The sequence below is a fragment of the Myxocyprinus asiaticus genome, chromosome 11 (assembly GCF_019703515.2).
Source record: "Myxocyprinus asiaticus isolate MX2 ecotype Aquarium Trade chromosome 11, UBuf_Myxa_2, whole genome shotgun sequence".
Classification (NCBI taxonomy): domain Eukaryota; kingdom Metazoa; phylum Chordata; class Actinopteri; order Cypriniformes; family Catostomidae; genus Myxocyprinus; species Myxocyprinus asiaticus.
The window spans coordinates 18,520,313-18,543,432 of record NC_059354.1 but is presented as its reverse complement, the minus strand read 5'-3'; the positions used below and the strand labels follow the sequence as shown (position 1 = coordinate 18,543,432).

Sequence of the window (23,120 nt, the reverse complement as noted above, 5' to 3'; positions counted from 1 at the left end):
TAGCATTTTCCTCTACATATTTTAATAAACACAATGAGAGTGAGAGAGATGTGAAAAGAACAGAGAGAGAGCAAATATTCAAAGAAAGTCTTGAATGTGAATTGTGTCACACAGTAGTTTCAATGTTTTCAATAATTTCAACAGTGGATTTGGAGGGGGACAGCAGGGTGCATTCATCCTGGTCCCACAGACTTTCTGGACACGAGTTTCCATCTGTGCTAAGAACATCCTCTTCCTCAGACTCTTCTTCATAGGACTCCAGATAGTGTCCTCCCAAAGCGTTGATCCCTGAGTCCTCTGAGCTGGAGGGCGAAGAGCAGTGGACCATTTTAGGTCCTTTAACAGTATCCACACTTTTAGGTCCTTTAACAATATCAACAGTCTGCCTATCTTCAGTGTGCTCCTTCTGTGGAATCAGACAGGCTGGAGGTGAAGTGGGAGGGGCCTCCATGTGAACTGGGGGCCGCTGAACATAGCACATCTTGCCATTGATGCGTTTGACAATGTAGTCATCAATAAACAGTTCAGCAATGTTGCAGTATTTGGGGGACTCGGGGTAGGGTGGAGGTAGGAAACAGGGCGATATCCGGAGGAAGCGTTCTGTCAGGGAGATGGACAGATCAATGGTGTTGGTGCAGTCAGATGGAGCGGCTGGCACAGGTGTGCTGGGTAGCAGACCAACATTGGTCATGGGCTGGTACACATATTTACCTGTAAAGACATAAAAAGGAGACTTGTTTTTAACTGAATATCTAGCAGAAAGCACTTCAAAACCTGTGCGTTAAAATTTCATTACCTCTCTGAGACTAAAGTCACCAGTATATTCAAACTGAAAATGAAATTCTATCTATCTATCTATCTATCTATCTATACTGTATATATATTATACAAATAGAAGGTTATGCTTTAATCCACTGAGATGGTACAGTGCAGTAACACTATTTTCACAGAAACAATTAAAGAGGGCATATTCTAAACATTTTACTTTTCTGCAACAGTCCACTTTCAATGTTAGTCAAGGCTTCTTACACCAAAAACAATAATATTATAATTTAGTTTTACACCACTTTTTCCACCTCTCTCTAAAACAGGCTGTTTTTTTTTTCCTTCTGTACTTTTAATGCCCAACTGTTATGATGGTTTATGTGAACTGAGTACCAATGCACCTGCAAAAATGTATACTGAACAGGCACTGATATTTAAACATGAGTTGTCATACGCTAACATGCGTCTGGTCTTGACATCAATAATATGACAATTTCTGAATGACCCCATTATACAGCTTAGTTTACATAAATGAAAAAAGCATGAAACAATTGTTAGATGGCGCCAGTGTGTATGACGAGTCATCTCTCATGTCCGCTCAGGCTATTGTTTGCTCTTGTTTGTTTCTTTGTATATGCTGTCAGGATGTTTCTGCGTTATTCCTTTATGATCACCAAGCGCTTTTTAACATCTGAGCATATGCTGAGATATTGTCTAGGCACAATTTGGGTGGTAAGACTACAAGCCTTCCTCCCGTGTTGTCAGATATACCAGCATTCCTGCACCGTATACCGTGTGACACTCCCTGTAAAAAACGTCGTAGGAGACGGGGTAAGCGGGGAGGTATACTTGTGAGATTCAAGGCGTACCTGGCATCCTCGAGGGTGACTGATCCTCGTCTCTTCTATGGCTCATTGGAGTTTGGATGCCAGTGGATCCGGCCTGTCGGCCCTGATGTTCCTGACCTGCCGGTGGAGCCTCCTCGGCCCTGGCGGTATCTTCATCTGCTGGAACGAGCCACCACATAGGCCAGCGCAGAGCTCACTCTCAGTATGGCTTTGATTAATGCTAGACCGCTAGCAAACAAGACCTTTTTGCTCAATGACTTCTTCACTTCTCGTGGCTAGGATTTTCTATATGCAACTGCAACTTGGATTCACACTGGTGAGCTTGCCCCTTTTTCTGAACTTCTTCCTCCAAATTGTACATTTTTAGCTCTCCTCGGAATACTGGCAAGGGTGGAGGGCTGGCGTCAGTATTCAAATGCAGTTTCCACTGTCGGCAGATTCCGTTTGACTCCTATTTCAGTTTTGAATTGAAGTTATTGGAGATAAACTTTTCTCCTCCTGTGCTGTGTGCGGTGGTGTATTGTTCACCTAAGTTCAATAAGACTTTTATACAGGACTTTTCAGACTTCTTGGGGGGGAAGGGATTATTTTGAAATATTATATGTTTCAAATGTTATATAATCTCTTATTTGTTGGCGATTTTATTATACATGTATGCTGTGAAAGCAGACCATTTGTCAAGAATTTTTTTTATCTTATTGACTCTTTTCATTTCACCCAGTCGGTGACGTGCCCGACTCATGAAAAGGGACATACACTGGATCTTGTGCTGTCTTATGGACTATCAGAATCAGAATGAGCTTTATTGCCAAGTATGCTTACACATACAAGGAATTTGTCTTGGTGACAGGAGCTTCCAGTACACAACAATACAAAACAGCAACAAGACTTTTAAAAAATAATTAAAAATTGAATAAAAAATAAATAAATATTGAAAAGAAAAAAAGTATATATAGAATACACAATAGACAATATATATATATATATATATATATATATATATATATATATATATATATATATATATATACACACACACACACACACACACACATACATACATATATATATATATATCAATTCATATATACATATACACATATATACATACATATACATACATACATACATACACACACACATACAGACACACACAGACAGACACACACATACATACATACACATATACACATACATAGTGCAAATCTAAATACAAATCGGTTATATACAGTGCAAGGGAATGTAATGGCAGAAGAGATTGGATGTGTTGGATAATATAAAAAGACTAAGCTGTGTATTGCACATTAATTGTTGCTCAATGGGGCAGTTTTAACTGTTCATGAGATGGATAGCCTGGGGGAGAAAACTGTTCCTGTGCCTGACGGTTCTAGTGCTCAGAGCTGTGAAGCGTCAGCCAGAAGGCAACAGTTCAAAAAGTTAGTGGGCAGGGTGAGTGGGGTCCAGAGTGATTTTTCCAGTCTTTTTCCTCACTCTGGAAGTGTATAGTTCTTGAAGGGAGGGCAGGGGGCAACTAATAATCCTCTCAGCAGTCCGAACTGTCCTTTGTAGTCTTCTGATATCCGAATATGTAGCTGAACCAAACCAGACTGTTATAGAAGTGCAGAGGACAGACCCAATGACTGCTGAGTAGAACTGTATCAGCAGCGCCGGTGGCAGGTTGAACTTCCTCAACTGGCGAAGGAAGTATAACCTCTGCTGGGCCTTTTTCGCAATGGAGTCAATGTGGGTCTCCCACTTCAGGTCCTGTGAGATGGTAGTGCCCAGGAACCTGAATGAATCCACTGCTGCCACAGTGCTGTTTAGAATGGTGAGGGGGGACAGTGTTGGGGTGTTCCTCCTAAAGTCCACAATCATCTCCACCGTTTTGAGCGTGTTCAGCTCAAAGTTGTTTTGACTGCACCAGACAGCCAGCTGATTAACCTCCCTTCTGTATGCAGACTCATCGTCATCTCGGATGAGGCCGATGACAGTGGTGTCGTCTGCAAATTTCAGGAGCTTGACAGAGGGGTCCTTGGCGATGCAGTCGTTGGTGTAGTGGGAGAAGAGTAGTGGGGAGAGCACACATCCCTGGGGGGCACCAGTGCTGATTGTACAGGTGCTGGAAGTGAATTTCCCCTGTCTCACAAGCTGCTGCCTGTCCGTCAGAAAGCTGGTAATCCACTGACAGATAGATGTGGGAACAGAGAGTTGGTGTAATTTAGTCCTGAGAATAGCTGGGATGATGGTGTTGAATGCCGAACTGAAGTCCACAAAAAGAATCCTTGCATATGTCCCTGGTCTGTCCAGATGTTGCAGGACATGATGCAATCCCATGTTGACTGCATCATCCACAGACCTGTTTGCTAGATAAGCAAATTGAAGGGGATCTAGAAATGGTCCAGTGATGTCCTTCAGGTGGGCCAACACCAGTCTCTCAAATGACTTCATGACCTCAGACTTTAGGGCGACAGGTCTGTAGTCATTAAGTCCTGTGATTTTTGGTTTCTTTGGGACAGGAATGATGGATTGAGTGTTTGAAGCAGCAGGGAACTTCATACTGCTCCAGTGATCTATTGAAAATCAGTGTGAAGATGGGGGCCAGATGGTTAGCACAGGATCTAAGACATGCAGGTGAAACGCCATCTGAGCCCTGTGCTTTCTTTATCTATTGTTTTCGAAAGACACGGCACACATCATCTTCACAGATCTTAAGTGCAGGTTGAGTAGCAGCAGGGGGGAGGAGGGGGGTTGCAGGGGGTGTTGGTGTTTGTGTGAAGTGAAGGTCAGAGCAGGTGTGGGGTGTGAGATTGGGCCTTTCAAATCTGCAGTAGAACACATTCAGGTCATCAGCCAGTTGTTGGTTCACCACAGGGTTGGGGTAGGAGTCCTGTAATTCATAAGTAGTTTCATGCCACTCCACACTGATGCAGGGTCGTTAGCTGAAAACTTGTTTTTCAGCTTCTCAGAGTATCTTTTTTAGCCACTCTGATTTCCTTATTCAGTGTGTTCCTGGCCTGATTGTACAAGACTTTATCCCCACCTCTGTAAGCATCCTCTTTGGCCTGACACAGCTGCCTGAGTTCTGCTGTAAACCATGGTTTGTCATGTTAAACGTTAAATAAGTCCTAGTAGGGATGCACATATCCTCACAGAAACTGATATATGATGTAACAGTATCTGTGAGCTCATCCAGATTGGTGTCTGCAGCCTTGAAAACACTCCAATCAGTGCAGTCAATTCAGGCTTGTAGTTCCAGCCCTGCTTCACTGGTCCATCTCTTTACAGTCCTTACTACAGGCTTAGCAGATTTTAGTTTCTGTCTGTAATTTGGAAGAAGATGAACCAGACAGTGATCAGAGAGTCCCAAAGCTGTTCTAGGGACAGAGCGATATGCATCCTTTATTGTTGTGTAGCAGTGATCCAGTATATTTCTGTCTCTGGTGGGGCATGTAATGTGCTGTCTGTATTTGAGCAGTTCATGTGTGAGGTTTTCTTTGTTAAAATCCCCAAGAATAATAATAACTGAGTCCGGGTATTATTGTTCTGTGTCTGTGATTTGATCAGCCAGCTGTTGCAGCGCGGCATTCAAACATGTTTGCCGCGATGTAAACACTCACCAGAATAAACGAGGAAGACTGCCGCGGCGAGTAGAAAGGCTTACAGTTAATAAAGAGCGCTTCCAAATTAGGACAGCACATCTTCTTTAACGTTGTTACATCTGTACACCAACTTTCATTGATGTAAAAGCATGTTCCACCGCCTCTCGTTTTCCCTGGTAACTCCGCGTTGCGATCCACTCTGAACAGCTGAAAGCCCGGCAGATGTAACGTGCTGTCCAGAATGGCTTCACTCAGCCAGGTTTCTGTGAAGCACAAGGCAGCAGAGGTTGAAAAGTCCTTGTTTGTGTGGGTGAGGAGATGTATTTCGTCTGTTTTGTTAGGAAGAGAGAAGAGATTCGCAAGATGAATACTCGGCAGCGCTGTTTGAAAGCCGCGCCGACGGAGCTTGAACAGCGCACCTGCTCGTCTCCCTTGCCTGCGTCTCTTGAACAGCACAGCCGCGCCTCCAACTAAAATGTCCAGCAAAACATCTGAATATTCAAAAACCGGGAAAAGATTGTCTGGTATATGCTGTTGAATGTTCATCAGTTCATCTCTGGTAAAACTGACTGGGAAAAGATTACTAAACACAGGACAAACAAACAAAAACAACAAAACAATAGGAGCGCTCCACACCGAGGCGGCCATCCGCGGCGCCATCATGAGACTATGTGTATATATCAATGAAATCTGTGACATGTATTTCGGATAATTTTTCTGTTTTATTTACTCTTACAATCCCTTGTTCTAGTGTAAAAGATTGTGCTCCTGCGACTTGACTGAACTTGACAGAGGGGTCCTTAGCGGTGCAGTCATTGGTATACAGAGAGAAGAGTAGTGGGGAATGCACACAACCCTGGGGGGCACCAATGCTGATTGTACATGTGTCAGAGAATGTTTAAACCAAGCAAGGAAAATCCAGTTTACCATGAAAATCTTATGCATGAATTTTTGAAATTAGAACTGAATGAGAATTTCGAAGCATATTTTAACATGTTTGATAAAGATGGATCTTTGTTCCATATTCTTTGGGTTGTGCATGAGGATTGTGATTGATTGTGTACATTCAATTGTTGTTGAGCAGGCGGACTGCTGTAACTTGTGGATTGGATCTTCTCTGAAAAAATATCCAAATCTTCCCGTAGAATCCAGAGAGTATAGGACAGATGGCACCATACAGCCAAGGGAGAATCTACCGGGGTGGCATCAGGTGGCAAATGCCACCCTAAGAAAAAGCATTGCCTCCCCATCTGCCACCCCAGAATTAGAATCCCTATGTATAAATAATAAATGTACATTGTGTAGGGGTTTATTCATTTCGAACTGCCTTATCCGAACCCACAACCCAGACCTACTGAGTGAGTGACCACAGCAGCAGCCAATCGCACGATAGATTACATCAAGCGACCAATCGCATGATAGGTTACATCAGCGCACAATCGTGTGATAGATTACATCAGTGGCCAATAATGGACATGCTGTGCTGCTGCAGCGCGTGTACAGTGTTTGAGCACTCACGGCACAGGTTGAACCATGCACACCACAACAATGAAAACATGGACAGATACATGGAAAAAAAGAGGTAAAAGATTCATATCTCAGTTGTTTCTATGTCGCCACTGAATGATTATTACATATAACGCTTTCAATTGTGGGTGCAGATGGATGAGACATGTCCTCAACACTTTTTGAAATAGTTTTGTCAGGTATGTGTATAATCCAGTTGAAACATCTCCAGTTCTTGAGTAGGACTTTCTATTTCATCTGATCTGTATGGGTTTTGACTGGTGATCCAGCGTTGGAATGTGTTATTTTTTAATGTTATGATGAGTGTTTTTGCGGCTGTTATTAGTGTCGTTTAGTGTCAGCCGTTCTCTCGTTCCTCTCGTGCTCTTTTCCGGTGGAATAGAAAAGCAAAATGTGCTCCATATCTCTGATGTAGAGATGCAGATGCAATCTTGGTTTATTATATAAAAAAAGTTATATTTAGGTGAAATTATATGTATTATAAACAAATCAACATACCAAAAATTTCATCAGGCATAAGATAGCCAGCTAGACTGTGTGTAGGGTCCTATAGGTTGCCATGGAAATGTGCATATAATTTTCCCCTCAGTTGTCAAACTACTAAGCGCTTTTTTTTTTGTATATGAACAGATCGGATGGAAAAATAAAATTAAACATTACGTTATCTCCTCGTAAACACCTTTTTATTAAAAGTGTGCAACAGTAAGTATGCATACGTCAAGCTGTAAGGTAGCTAATAGTTAACATAAGTGTCTGAACTGAACAAATTTGTTTTGCCCGAAATACCTATAACTGCAGGCGGATCCCTCTCCTCTTGCAGCCGCTTGACCATATGCTTACGGACAGCAATAGGATCCAGCGTGCAGGGGGGTGGATTCCATCATGTCATTGTACTCCAATTTAAGTAAGATTGTTGTTGATACGTTGCGTTGTTGAGTGACACAGTAAACAAACATCAGTTCTAAAGTGCACTCTGTGTGTGGGTCTTTTAATGTGTCAGGCAGAACATCACATCTTAAATTTGAGCCACTGGGCTTCACACCTGCTGTATGTTTTACAGATGCCTTTTATAAATCATGTGGAGAGCGACTAGTTGACTACAGGCTGACAGCATCGACTTGGTTAGTTGTAGTAAACTAGTCTATGCAACCCCTAGGGCGAATTAGGACCCGGAACCTCTAAAAACGAGAGGCAAAAAGTCACCACTAGACCAGTCAATTATGTTCTTAAATAAAGTACTTATCTGTGTGTTCATCTACTGAACAACAAAATCCCAAGACTGACAGTGTCAGTTGTAGAAATGAAATTACTATATGATGTGAAATATTTATTTGACTGATTGAATCATTCAGAATGACTGTTTATCAAAACAGTCATTTAAAATAATATTTACTGTGCATAACATAATTAATATTCATAAGTTTCACAGCACTGCCCCCACAGTACAATTGTCATACAGTTTTTATTAGGCCTTACTTAGTGTTAATGTTCGATTTCAAATGGCTTATTCCAGCTGTTACAAAGGTGACAGGTCTACAGGACTTTATAAGCAGAATAACATGGGATATGCATGCACTCTCCATCCATGGGTACACTTAACAAAATAAAACAATTTGGCCTGCATAAGGTGATATTTAGTTCAGACTGCTAGTTCTATATGTAAAGCTATTGAACATTTAGAATTTTTTTATGTGTTTTATAGAGATTTAAGATTGGTACATTAATCCATAAGAACTTGGCATGGGCGCTTGCTTTGGTGTTGCCAACCCTAATAGCCTTTATGCCACCCCCTTGCCACCCCATGAAAACATTTCTAGATCCGCCCCTGTATACAGCTCATTCCCGTTCTGCACATCTGTCAGAATGCAGTCGGGGTGTGATCAGGACATCTATGACAACACTAATCCCGTTATCTAAGGCCCACATTAACATCCGCTCACTCACTTGTGGCCTTTGACAGTAAGTCTCCAGTCTAAGAGTCTTCCACACACACTTACTTGCTGTCTTTCTTTCTCAAAAAAAGCATCCACTGAATTATACAGGAGCCAGCTTTACAGAGCTAAAATATGAACGGTCAACCCATCCTACAGGTGCATCTCAATAAATTAGAATGTCGTGGAAAAGTTCATTTATTTTAGTAATTCAACTCAAATTGTGAAACTCGTGTATTAAATAAATTCAATGCACACAGACTGAAGTAGTTTAAGTCTTTGGTTCTTTTAATTGTGATGATTTTGGCTCACATTTAACAAAAACCCACCAATTCACTATCTCAAAAAATTAGAATATGGTGACATGCCAATCAGCTAATCAACTCAAAACACCTGCAAAGGTTTCCTGAGCCTTCAAAATGGTCTCTCAGTTTGGTTCACTAGGCTACACAATCATGGGGAAGACTGCTGATCTGGCAGTTGTCCAGAAGACAATCATTGACACCCTTCACAAGGAGGGTAAGCCACAAACATTCATTGCCAAAGAAGCTGGCTGTTCACAGAGTGCTGTATCCAAGCATGTTAACAGAAAGTTGAGTGGAAGGAAAAAGTGTGGAAGAAAAAGATGCACAACCAACCGAGAGAACCGCAGCCTTATGAGGATTGTCAAGCAAAATCGATTCAAGAATTTGGGTGAACTTCACAAGGAATGGACTGAGCCTGGGGTCAAGGCATCAAGAGCCACCACACACAGACATGTCAAGGAATTTGGCTACAGTTGTCGTATTCCTCTTGTTATGCCACTCCTGGCGTCTTACCTGGGCTAAGGAGAAGAAGAACTGGACTGTTGCCCAGTGGTCCAAAGTCCTCTTTTCAGATGAGAGCAAGTTTTGTATTTCATTTGGAAACCAAGGTCCTAGAGTCTGGAGGAAGGGTGGAGAAGCTCATAGCCCAAGTTGCTTGAAGTCCAGTGTTAGGTTTCCACAGTCTGTGATGATTTGGGGTGCAATGTCATCTGCTGGTGTTGGTCCATTGTGTTTTTTGAAAACCAAAGTCACTGCACCCTTTACCAAGAAATTTTGGAGCACTTCATGCTTCCTTCTGCTGACCAGCTTTTTAAAGATGCTGATTTCATTTTCCAGCAGGATTTGGCACCTGCCCACACTGCCAAAAGCACCAAAAGTTGGTTAAATGACCATGGTGTTGGTGTGCTTGACTGGCCAGCAAACTCACCAGACCTGAACCCCATAGAGAATCTATGGGGTATTGTCAAGAGGAAAATGAGAAACAAGAGACCAAAAAATGCAGATGAGCTGAAGGCCACTGTCAAAGAAACCTGGGCTTCCATACCACCTCAGCAGTGCCACAAACTGATCACCTCCATGCCACGCCGAATTGAGGCAGTAATTAAAGCAAAAGGAGCCCCTACCAAGTATTGAGTACATATACAGTAAATGAACATACTTTCCAGAAGGCCAACAATTCACTAAAAATGTTTTTTTTATTGGTCTTATGATGTATTCTAATTTTTTGAGATAGTGAATTGGTGGGTTTTTGTTAAATGTGAGCCAAAATCATCACAATTAAAAGAACCAAAGACTTAAACTACTTCAGTCTGTGTGCACTGAATTTATTTAATACACAAGTTTCACAGTTTGAGTTGAATTACTGAAATAAATGAACTTTTCCACGACATTCTAATTTATTGAGATGCACCTGTATTTGCTTCCCCAGTACAGATTTATACAAAATATTTATAGATGGGAACTGTCAAATATCTTGCGTTTGGTGCTGTAATAATACGACTATTTCCTCTCTTTGTTCGTTGAAATTTCCTGCTCTATGCCAGAAAGGACAAAAATTACGCTCTCCACTCTGAAAGTACAGTATGAAAGAAAAGCATGCATAATTTCAGTTACTGACCATAATCATCTTCATGCCTAAGCACAAATTGAGCTTTCTGTTTGTACAATCTACTGTGGCAGCTTATTTGAAGCTATGAACAAAATATCAGATCTTATCGCTTCTTTGTTAAACTGTAGGGTTATAGGTTAAATATGGCCACTGCAGTGATTGTTTTCTTATTTATTTGTAAGAAAAACATATATAAGAAATAAATAACTGAACATAAGCAAATTTCTAGTCTTATAAGCAAAGAATTTCTGCAATCCCAAGTTTTCATACAATTTGTGCAATAAAAGCATGAGGGGACCTTAATAAACATATATCTTACCGAAAACAGGAAAGACAACAAAACAAATGCAGAAGCAAAACAAACCCATTCCATTATAATGAGATTCAAAACGTGTCCTGTGAAGAGTGCAAATGAAACAAATAGGTGACGATTGTCTCGACTGGGCAGAACACAATTATTTCATTGTGCTTTTCTCATGTGCAATCAACAATAGAGTTTCCACTCATACGGTTTGGCATTCATTTACTGATTTCTGTCGGTTCATTGTTTTATAAATCTGTCAGACAAAGGGCCGGATCTCCAAGCCAGAACAGAGCTCACAGAGGAAATCAATGTTTGACAGCTGCAGGCACAGGGCCAGAAACAGGGGGCTTCCTTCCCTACGTTTCACACATGGCCACATAAGATCACTAAGCAGCACTCATGCACCTAAAGCACAGACGCCACTCTCACAATCTCTGCTCTCTCCTACAGCCCTGGACATGCTCAGAGTGGAACTGGATACTGTCAAACTCAGCAAAGCAATCTGTACGCTTTCTGTATTATGTGCAGGGCTGTGAGCAATATTAATATTATATTAATAAATCATCACAATGTGCAAGATAACACAGTGGTGTCCCACTGGGATTCTCACAGCACCCTTAAAATAAGGTAAGACAACACAGTAAAAACTGTATATTCTAGAATAGAAATAGAATCATATTAGACAGAACACATTTAGAAAAGTTTCAAATTTTTTAGACTTCAGTGCTTTGGGGAGGGCTTCAAACTGTTGTTTGATCTTAAACAATTTTTGTGACTAATTTTAAATATGTGTTAAAAAGAAATACAAGATTAAAGTTAAGAAACTAAAGTCCATCTAAATGTTTTACTGTCCCTCACACATTAGAATATGTTAAGTAAACACATCAATAATTACCATTTTAATAGCTTTGCAATGCATCATAACAAAGAATGTAAATACATGAATATAGTATACGCATGTTATTATAGGCCAGGCTTAAAGGGAAAGTTCACCCAAAAATGAAAATGCTCTCATTATTTACTCACCCTCATGATATCCCAGGTGTGTATGACTTTCTTTATTCACCAGAACACATTTGAAGAAAAATAGAAAAATATCTTTGCTCAGTAGGTCCTTAAAATGCAAGTGAATGGAGATTTGTCTTTTGAAGCTCCAAAAATCACAGACAGTCAGCATAAACATCATCCATACAACACCAGCTGTTAAATTAATGTCTTCTAAAGCAACATGATCACTTTTGGTGTGAAAAAAAGATTAATATTTATGTACTTTTGAACTATAATCCAACGTGAGAGTGAGGTTCATGAGAGGGTGGAGTCCAAGTGTTCTCTTGTGTGACGTATTCGCATTGATACCGAAGTAATCTCACGTTCTCCACTTGGTTGAGACATCCAGGATAAGCACTCACATGCACCATTTTGAGTAAAAAAACAGATAATCACAGATCTTAGAAACCAAAGCCAAACAAGCTACTGTACAGCGTTCCTCCTTCTCACTTGTAAACAGCGCAGCTCTTCCGGCTGTGACTCACGTGCCTCCATTCTCACGTGTTTTAAATGCCAATGCGATTATGTCACATGCGCGTACCGCTCCTGACTGGAAGCATGATGTAGAGTTAAAAAAAGGACTTAAATATTTATCTTTTTCACACCAAAAGCTATCGTATCACTTTAGAAGACATTAATTTAACCGCTGGAGTCGTATGGATGACGTTTATGCTGACTGTCTGTGATTTTTAGAGCTTCAAAAGAGAAATCTCCATTCACTTGCATTTTAAGGACCTACTGAGCTGAAATATTTTTCTGTTTTTTTCTTCAAATGTGTTCTGGTGAAGAAAGAAAGTCATACATACCTGGGATATCATGAGAGTGAGTAAATAATGAGAGAGTTTTCATTTTTGGGTGAACTATCCCTTTAAAATCCAACACTCAATTCTATACAATATAAACAAGGGGCCCCTGTCTCTTTATTCACCAAGGGGTTCAAAGGTTGATAACTCCAGATTTTGACCTTCAAATTAGTTTGTGCTGACAGGTTAAGCATAAGATCGGGACACATCTGTGGCCCCATCATCTATTCATGGCTTGAACAAAGAAATCTCATCAATGGTAAAGATAAAGACAAGCATGGCATTTATCCATGAGAAATGGGATCTATTCAATCATACATCTCCATTAAAGGGAAAGATCTGCCAGAAAATTATGAGTATTCCACCTGATACTGAGCCACACATGGGACGAACTTAGAACAATAGAAGGTTTCATCATGTAAATAGTTTTCATCGTTTGTGCTTGTTAAGAAGAGACTTAGTTTCTGATCGAAGTTCTGCAAACAAAGCTCCATGATTTCTACCCATACATTTTTTAGCAGAACATGCATACTTAATACATATCAGGGTGAGAAAGCTTTGTTGTAATTTTATGGTACATTTAGTGCTTCTCACAATGCTCTACCAGTCAACAGCTACCACAGGCTAAGTGTTCTTGCTGATAAACCATGAGCATGCATTAACATAATGCTCTGTCTACTGCAATAATGGAAGTTTATAGCTGTCATCACATGGCATACTGACTGATTAAAGATATACACGTTTAAAAAAAACAAAACAAAAAAAAAACAATAGTGTCTCCGAGCATGCTCTTTGAATCCTCAGTGAATAAGAAATCTAATACTGCCATGAGCAGCAAGCAGTCAGAACAGGGATTAAAAAATGTAGAAAAAAATCAAAAAGCTCAGTGTAATACTCTTGAGATACCTTTTGTGGAAAATGTATTTTATGATTTGGTGCCTGAACCCAAAAATAAATAAATACATACATACATTTTGTTCCCTTGACAAAAGTGTTATGCAAGGCCATTAAATGTGGTTTGATCTGTTCACACAGTTCTAAAGCTTAAATGCTTAAGTATTGTCATTTACCTACCTAAAGCACAATGAAACTGAGCTTTCATAATTATTTGAGACCTGCTAAACTTACACTTCCTGTGCATATGCTTATAAGTGCTGAGTTAAAAAAGAATAGAGAATAGAGGTGAAGTTCAGGTGGGGTAATGTCTACTTTGATAAAGTTACTGTAAAGGTTAACCTCATGGTAATGCAAGGGCAATGTCAGACTGAAAAGTGTGAGTGAGATATTTCTGGGGAGATATTCATGGCTTAACCATACTGCTTACCAAGAAATTCTCTATCTCGTTTTCAGGTACAACTGAAGCCACAAAATGCTGAGAGCATGCAAAAAAAAAAAAAGCATCCATGCAATGTGAGACACCAGTTTCTGATGACAACAATTCACAAAACAGCTGTGACAGTAATATTGTTAAACAGGCAGTGTGAACAGACACACAAAGCATAGTTTAGATTAAAAAAAAAGTCTTATTTGAAGCCCTAAATTCTATTAAAAAAAGAGGAAAAATTGTGCTTGTATTAATCAGTTAAACTAAATTTTCCTAAAAGATGATAGACAGCAAAGTATCAGGGAGCTTTAATGATTTGGCTGCATCTCTGTCCCATTTATTACAAAGGAATAATTCTTTCTATTCTTTTGTACTCAGCATTTAGAGTATTCTGCAAAGTTGCTGTATAAGCTATGTAGATGAAGAGAAGAGAAGAGAAGAGAAGAGAAGAGAAGAGAAGAGAAGAGAAGAGAAGAGAAGAGAATGCATTTTTGCAAGTTGCCAACTTACAGTGACACCAGCCCAAATGGCAGCACCAGTGCAGTTTGAAGCACTTTCCATGGCTGCGTGTGGCGCAGATGGACAGTCCATCACAGGGTAGAAAGTCCGGTCTGCCTGCACAGCTTTTGGCCAGAGCTTGAGCTTCATCTAACTTATCACTCTTCAGAGCCTTCTGCGCCCCTGTGTAAGCCATGATCGCTCACTCTCTGAAAGGGAAGAGTTGTGTGAACATGCACTGTCAACCAAAGGGTCACCTAGTGATTTAGCACATATGATATTGTATACAATGTATTTACAATATATACAGTGCATTTAGGTTACACTTTATATTACAGTATACTGTACATATTACATTTGAACTACATTAGTAAGTATTAGTGTGTAATAGCCTACTAATGTACTTAATGTGTAATTATTTTGGCTACCTATAGTTATTACTACTGTATTGATTATAGTAACATTATTTGTGTAATAGGGACACTGTAATGAAAAATATAATAGAATTAAAATAAATTGCGAACAAAGTGTTAGTCTACAATAAAAAGAACTATCAGGCTGCTTTTGCTTACCTTCTTCAAGGTTTGAACACTGACAGTTGTTGATTTCCTACCATGACACAACATCTGCATTAAACAAAGCAGAGTCTTTTAGTCGCACTAAATGTAAACGCTGAAAATGTTCCATTCGAAACAGACAAAGAGCTTCTCGGTGTGGATAATCCTTAGGTTTCCATAAATGTCCAACATACATTTAGTTTAAAATACGGTATCTGGAAAAAATCATGCATGTAAAGGTCCCGGACAATCCGCTGTTTATATATGTAATTAGATCTACAAAGCAAGGTAACTTAAAACTTAAGTGATACATCAGCAGCCCAGCATAGCGTCCGCTCGTCGTGCAGAGGATGCTGCGGATCTGAGCGCTGCTCGTGGATTGACAGAGCCACTGCCAGACTCCCAGATTTCACTGTACACATCTGCTGTGACACCACGCGTGCAGTAGAGGGCACCACCTCTGAGACCAGCACGATAAAAGCTTTTGCATTTATAATGTTTTGTGAATATACTGTATGTTCATAATCAAAGATTTTGAAAATATGATTATATTAATTATTATATTTTATATATTAATATTGTACCATTTTTGATTCACTCATTTATATAGCCTATTATTCTGCGTAATTAAATATTTTAAGGAAAACATTTTTTATTATTTTTTCATTATATTAATATAAAAGCATTACGATATCATTATTATTTCATACATTAATATAGAAATTACCACAAAACAAAAACTGATAGCCTAGTATACTATTGAATGATACATGGGCCGCACCCCACGGTAACTGACAGTTTAATATGCAGAGCAAATCCTAAGTAAGCCATTCATTGGTTGATATGAATGTTAACACTCTCAAAACATAACTGCCAAAAACTTGTCCACTGTAGTGAACAAAAAAGTATTGCTGAGCCTTGCTACACAACGATCTTGGAATCTTCGTGTCATTTTTCACTCTGGTGCAGTTACGGTTCAATGAGTGTTTTCCATGTTGTTGAGGATTTGTGGACCTAAGTACAACATGGATACATGCTAAAAGAAAGCTGTGTAAATGGTCCAAATAATAACTTGGTCTGCATGGTTTGATTTCTTCTGCTTCCTTGGACACATAGGGATAAATACAGAGGTTTAGTGGCATTTAATTGAGCAGCATCAAATGTATTTGTGTTGCAGCTTAGAAGCAACAGCAATTACATGATCCCCTGCATCAAAGCACAAATCCCATCATGCACACTTTACCTCACATACCAGATATCCCACCTAGCTAGTCGAATCTAAATTAAGTACAAAAGTTTATCTGCAAACTGAATGCATAGCCATATAAAAAAGTAATTTAACTAAATAAACAAATAGTAATTTTCAGTTTATACAATGCAAATGAGAATAACAGATAAAAAGTAGTAAATTATTAACAGCTTAGTTACAAATGGGAGAAACAAACAACAAAATTTGTAGAAAACAACAATTTTAAGTTTAAAGTCTTACTTCTACAGAACCTGTAAGAGCAACTGCAAGCATCTTAGGACTTTCTCTTTCCTCCATGAATCCTCTTTTAAGATAAAAAGGGCACTTTGCTAATGCATTTCGACAGCAGGGTGAATGAAACACCAATGGGGCGTAAGACCAGAGCTGTGCAAAATAAAATGAGGTAATTAGTAACAATACTACTTAAGGAAAGCTACGACTACTGTTCTTTTACTGTCAACATTTGCTTCTAAGAAATGCTAAAAATACATCAAAGGACAATATGAGACAGGGCAAAGTGTTGAGATGGTAAATTCTTTATTAACATTCTTTAATAAAAGGTCTATGCAGTTATCTAACTTAATAACTGTAACTGGCAAGTTGATATCAATGGACCTTTCAGAGATGGCTGTAGATTTTCATGATATGCTCTCTCCATTTTTGGATAGGAAGACTGCCACAAGCCACAATTTTTTTTTCAGCAGAGGACTGAGCTCCAAACAAGGCACATCAGGATGGGTTTGGTGGTAATGCTCCAACCTCTCCAGCACTCTTTCCAGGCCAATCATCCTGGCATAGAACATGGGTCCACCTCGGTGCCTCGGAAAGCCATAACTGAACAGATAGATGACATCAATATCCTCAGGTCAAGCAGCTATGCCATCCTCCAGGATACAGAATACTCTTCTCTCATTTATGAAAAAAAAAAAAGTGGTTACAGTAAAGCACTTGCTATAGAAGTGTATGGGGCCAATGCATAAACATTCAAATATACATTTTTAAGGAAAAGTCGAATTTCTTTGTTTTTCTTTGAAATATTATCTCCAGATTTCTTTCATGTATATAAAGACACACTCTTTTGGTAACTATGTCAGCTACGCTCTGGATCTCCCTGGGTTTGCTGTTATTTCATTGTGCTCCACTGGGTAAACTCCATTTCCCTGCCATTCTCTGAGCAAAGAAGCAGTACTGAAGAGCTTGGGCCTGGCCGGAGTTGAAGAGAGTATACAAGTATACAAGAATGGAACAGTCAACAGAATTTCAGTATTTAACAATAATCCAGAATTCTAAGTAATACATTTTACTTCCTATAATATGTTATCCACATCTCTGGCATTCACTCATTCACACTTATTCCCACATACACACAGAAATCCATGCAAAACAAACCAACCAACCAACTCACTCACTCACCCATATAACAGTCTTTCAAAAATGGCATTTTTTTCTGAATTCATCAGAAGTCCCAGCGTTTGACTTCCTGCCTCACTAAATGGATTACACACAGGGCAGAACTTAATTCACTATAGATTCTAACTGCATTAGATTCATCTTTCTCTCTAGAATCTGGGTTAATGTGAAGAGCTTTAAAGGGCAAGCATGACCAAAAATGTCCATTTCTGTCTGCTTTCTGCTCAATCCTTTTTTGAGCAACTGATAGAAAGTATACTGACAGAAATTCTATTTTCAAAACAGTGTTTAAGGATATATTTTATTTACTCCGCAAATCTTGAAAATCACTTTTCACAAAACTTAATGATCACGTGAATTACCGTGGTGGTATTTTTCTCTATTGTAAAATTGCCCTGAGTAACACTTTTTCCAAGTAACTCATAAAAGCATAATGAAACCTTAAAGGGATAGTTCACCCAAAAATGAAAATTCTCTCATTATATACTCACCCTCATGCTATTTCAGATGTGTATGACTTTCTTTCTTCTGCTGAACACAAATAAAGATTTTTAGAAGAATATTTTAGCTCTGTTGATCCTCACAATGCAAGTGAAATGTGACCAGAACTCAGAAGGTCTATAAAGCACATAAAGGCTGCATTCAAGTAATCCATAAGACACCAGTGATTTAATCAATATCTTCAGAAGTGACATGATAGGTGAGGGTGAGAAACAGATCAACATTTAAATCATTTTTTACAGTAAATCTACACTTTCACTTCCACATTGTGGTGTGGAAGTGATTTTAACATTCAGCCACCTACTGGTTAGGGCTGGTCAAAGGTGGAGATTCATAGTAAAAAAAAGATTTAAATATTGATCTGTTTCTCACCCACACCTATCATTTTGCTTCAGAAGATATGGATTCACGCTGTCTTTATGTGCTTTTTGGACCTAATGAGTTCTAGTCACCATTCACATGCATTGTGAGGTCCACAGCTGAGATATTCTTTAAAAAATCTTCGTTTGTGTTCTGCAGAAGAAAGAATGTCTGGGATGGCATGAAGGTGAGTAAATGATGAGAAAATTTTCATTTTTGGGAGAACTATTCCTTTAAGAGTGTCTCCTCTGACACTCTTGCTTGATGTCTAGTGAGCAGTGCTACACTGCATAATACAGATGTATCTGTGGGTAATCTGTGATGCCATGGGCGGGATTTGAATCACTAATGCTGTGTTTTATTGTAAGTAGGGCTGGGTCTGATCCTGATAGGTGCATGTGGCAGATGTTTCAGCAATGGGAAACAAGATAAATCCCTTTAGCTGAGAGAGCCTTCCACAGAGAGCGTTGGAAAGAGCATAAAGTTAGTACATTAGATTAATTTTTACATGCTCTTCAGCAAATTAAGTAAATTAATACATGAATTCAACAAACAAATAAAAGCCAAAGGCAAATGAACGAGACTGTTCGACTTGATTATCTCATTCACAATGCTTCATGGATTGGGAGGTCACTACTGAGTTCTTTTGCTGCACTTCTGTGATTGGTAGATATCTCTTCCGGATTGTGGGTAATGTAGTTCTTAACCAGACATTCAGCTAATGAATATGATTTTTTTATTTTTTTTTTTAAATCAAGTTGAAATTGACTTGTTGCTTAACAACCTCAAAGCTCCTTGTTTGTCTATCTTGAAATAGAGAAATACATTTTTCTATGAAGAAAAAGAAAGGGATTTTTACAAACGGAATCCTACTCTTGCTCTCTGTTTACCTCACATTCATCAACCATAAAAGTAGCTAAATAAAAATACATACTCCATGTGGTCACATTTTTGTAATCAACCTGTTTACCGTCAGATATTTGACAGCTTTGGAACATCTACAATAGGTACAGTATAGTATGTAACATTAGTCAATAAATCAGGCTCACTTGGTCCACTACACTAGGGCAATGCCTGCTCCGCAATTCCATTTAGTTCACTGTTGCCAGGATTTGGCCATGCTGATCTTTGCTCAGCTTGTGATTACACTGAGAGCATTAGCTGCGTGCCCAATCTTTAATCTCACACCAAAGCTTATCCTGACTCTAGATGAACCCTGATCTCTCTGTAGTGTCACTCACAGCATTCACATTACACACAAGGGATCTGGCTCCCTCAGTCTCAGCAAGAATTTTTGACTTGTGTCAATGTTTCTTCTGCTATCACCAATCTGATCTGTTCCTCTCTCAAAGAAGTCTCCTTCCTTTGCACATCTGTAGAGTTCAATGAACAGTTGCACTTACTATAGACCTAGAAGAGCTCAATCCTTTAACAGTCCAGCAATCCATTGTATGTTTTAATTTCTCCCATATTATTTTTCATTTCTGTAGGCAATTGAGGTCAAGCAGAAGTCAAAGATTTGGCATTCATTTTCCAGAAGCTGCAGAGCGTCTTCAATTACTTTTTAGGTGGAACACAATTCAACACACTCCTAACTGCTAAAGTGACAGTATAAACAAAGAATTTTGACTCCACTTGACAGCTGTACTTACTGTAAATCCAAAAAGTCCAGACCCTAAAAACAGCCATTAGCATTTTGCATGTTTTTGAATTGGTTTGAGGTGATCACATTCTTACCATGAAAGGGAATCAAAGAACATTAATACTTCCCAAGAAGTATACTGTTATTATGAAAAATCACCCATTTAAATTGTATTATTCTGAAATCATTCTTCAATGCACGGACTGGGTCACAATTAATATTCAAACAATGGTAGTCCCTTTTCACTTCTTGAAAAATATATCAAAAGCTCTAAACAGCTCTGAAACTCGATGACAAGGACATGAAACATTAATTGCATTTGCTGTGACAAAGGATTTATCTGGTACGTCCCCTGATGATGAAGGCATGCCAAAGACTATTTCACTTTACTGTTCCATCTTTTATTATCAGATTTCTTCTCGGCATGCCCATGACATACCTACAGCTCTTAGGGAAAATTCCACAGCCACCTCACAAGCATTCTGCTCTGTGACCTGGTCAACAATGCCCAGCTTCAGGGCTTCCTGGGCAGAGACATGGAGGCCTGCAACATGAAACAATAATTGATTCTGGTGAAGGTAATGGAGAAACTGATTGATGTGGGGTGCTTTACTTAATTATTTTTCTCCTTAATGTGTTTTGACAATGGGTTAGGAAAATTCCATTGTAATCATAAAACAATTGTAAGCTCATTTGTTCAGCCCTAAGGCTATCAATCAGAAACTATGTACAATGCTGACACCTGGTGGGGAAAAATGACAGTTATTTATTTATTTACTCTATTGCATAATTTTTGTATTAATCATACTTTACTTTGGATGATCAGATAAGATTAATTGTAGCTCTTTTGAAATTAAAAATTATTGAAGCTAGTTATGCTATTTATATTTCTAAATTTTTTTGTACTTGTCAGACGTGGAAATCACTTCACATAATAATGGTTCTCTAAGTGATTTTCTTTTATTAATACCACACACAAAATTTCCCTACTAACTAAGAAAAATCACACCTGTCTCTGTGACAGGCCTCTCTGCTAGTAAATAATTTTGCACGTTTGGGTTTGCTGACATCAGGTTGACTGCCATGTCTTTTGAGGGTGGGTTTTGGATAGAGACTGCGTGGTTGAAGTTAACTAAATGGCAAAGGTTAGCAAATTGCTGAAATCGTTTACATCACCTTTAATGACCTAAAACCAGTGGAATGCTCCATTGTTAGTGAACAAATTCAACATTTCTTTTGAGGTGTTTTGTGGGTGTGACGAAAGGTTAAAGTGTTTGATTACCAGTGGTGATTAGCTCTAGGGCAGCGGGAATGCCAATGAGTCTTGGAAGACGTTGTGTTCCAAAGCAGCTGGCAGAAGACCCAGAGTCACCTCTGGAAGTCCAAGACGTGCCTGGCAAATAAAATGCATACCAAATGCATTGAACACAAAACAACAACCTTGCCCTGCTCTGCTAAACCTTGAAATCAAAGTTCAACAGTTAACTATAGACATCATATCAGCACTTGACAGTATTGCACAAAATTAAAGAAAATGCATGTTCAAAAGAATATATGCAATATATATGTATACAATTGATTTACCTTGTAGTGTGCAACACGGTAGTGACAAGCTAGGGCTAATTCGAAACTCCCACCTAGAGCCACCCCCTCTATGGCAGCATCCACAGGCTTCTCTCCAGCCTCTATGACATCAAACAATGGTACAAGGGCGGTCCTCTCATAGGTCCAGCAAACTCACGGATGTCGGCACCTGGGGAAGAATGCATCATCCTCAGATATTAAATAGTCTTCTAAATTCATGTTAGCATCATTCCTTTGCCAGGTTTATGCCAAATAATGAGCTGAGAATTTTTTTTAATACATTTCAGAGTAAGACTTTACTGTCTTAAGATCTGAGCAGTCTTGTCATACATTTGTAAGTGGGTGTTTATCTTTTATAGTATAACCTCCACAGAATTTTCCATTCTGTCCACAGATCACCACTGCTGTCACCTTTGGGTCACCCCGGGCACACTTAACAGTCTCTGTGATGCCGTAACGCATTGCAGTGCAGAACTGGTGGAAGAGCAGGTGGACATGCTGAAATGACCATCATCAGTATTGATCATTACCGTAGATGGGTTTACAATAATTATTGCACTTGTGTGGTGCACTGGTGTTTTCAGTGACACGAGTCAATGTGGCAAAGATCATGGCAGCACTCCAAAAGGCTACAGAACTAATGTTTGAGGTTATTTTAACTAGTTAGAACGACAGCAATGCCAAAGGCTGTACATTATATTAATGTACATTATATTAATACATTATAAAACAATAAGGCTAGATGCAAGAGCCTGTGCTTTACTTTGATCTTTCTTCATCAAAACAACATTCAACAAAACAACAAATGCATTAAGTTTTAATAAGGACATATTTCAAGAAATATTTCCACATACCTTAGGGCATTGACTGGTTGAAAGAGTTGTTGAAACTTGCCACCAGCAAATGCAATCAAACCCACTCTTTTAATATTTAAGCATATGTCTTTAACTGAGGACACGTCGCTTCTCCTACATGTCTTCAATAACAACGTATTTGCTGTCTGAGGGTATAAAAACACTGCTTTGCCAAAAAGCAAAAGTTAATCCAAAACACAGCTGGTCACCGCTGGAAAGACACTGTTATTTTCCGGAAGCGAATTTACGAATTCTACTATGGGCAAGTCTTGGCTCATGAATATTAATTAAGTTACATGAAATATTAACCAAAGTGGCTTAAAGGAATATTCCGGGTTCAATACAAGTCAAGCTCAAACGACAGCATTTGTGGCATAATGTTGATTACCACAAAATTATTTTC

At 39.1% G+C, this 23,120-nt stretch overlaps 1 protein-coding gene and 1 pseudogene across 1 annotated transcript; both read right to left on the bottom strand.

Moving 5' to 3' along the window:
- LOC127447891 (UPF0524 protein C3orf70 homolog B-like) lies at positions 1 to 20,709 on the bottom strand. Its single transcript, XM_051710064.1, has 4 exons — positions 16,982 to 20,709; positions 15,133 to 16,750; positions 14,573 to 14,769; positions 1 to 711 (listed from the first exon to the last, which is right to left on the bottom strand). Exons 3-4 carry the CDS (start codon positions 14,754 to 14,756, stop codon positions 107 to 109), a joined length of 789 nt encoding a protein of 262 aa, XP_051566024.1. The 5' UTR covers positions 14,757 to 14,769; positions 15,133 to 16,750; positions 16,982 to 20,709; the 3' UTR covers positions 1 to 106.
- On the bottom strand, positions 17,069 to 22,942 carry LOC127447895 (peroxisomal bifunctional enzyme-like; annotated as a pseudogene).
- Between the last annotated feature and the right edge of the window lie 178 nt (positions 22,943 to 23,120).

Excerpts from the sequence above, each read along its gene's own strand:
- LOC127447891 (XM_051710064.1), bottom strand. The coding sequence starts at position 14,756 with ATGGCTTACACAGGGGCGCAGAAGGCTCTGAAGAGTGATAAGTTAGAT. Across the intron at positions 712-14,572 it reads CCATTTGGGCTGGTGTCACT|GTAAATATGTGTACCAGCCC; the intron begins GTAAGTTGGCAA and ends ATGTCTTTACAG.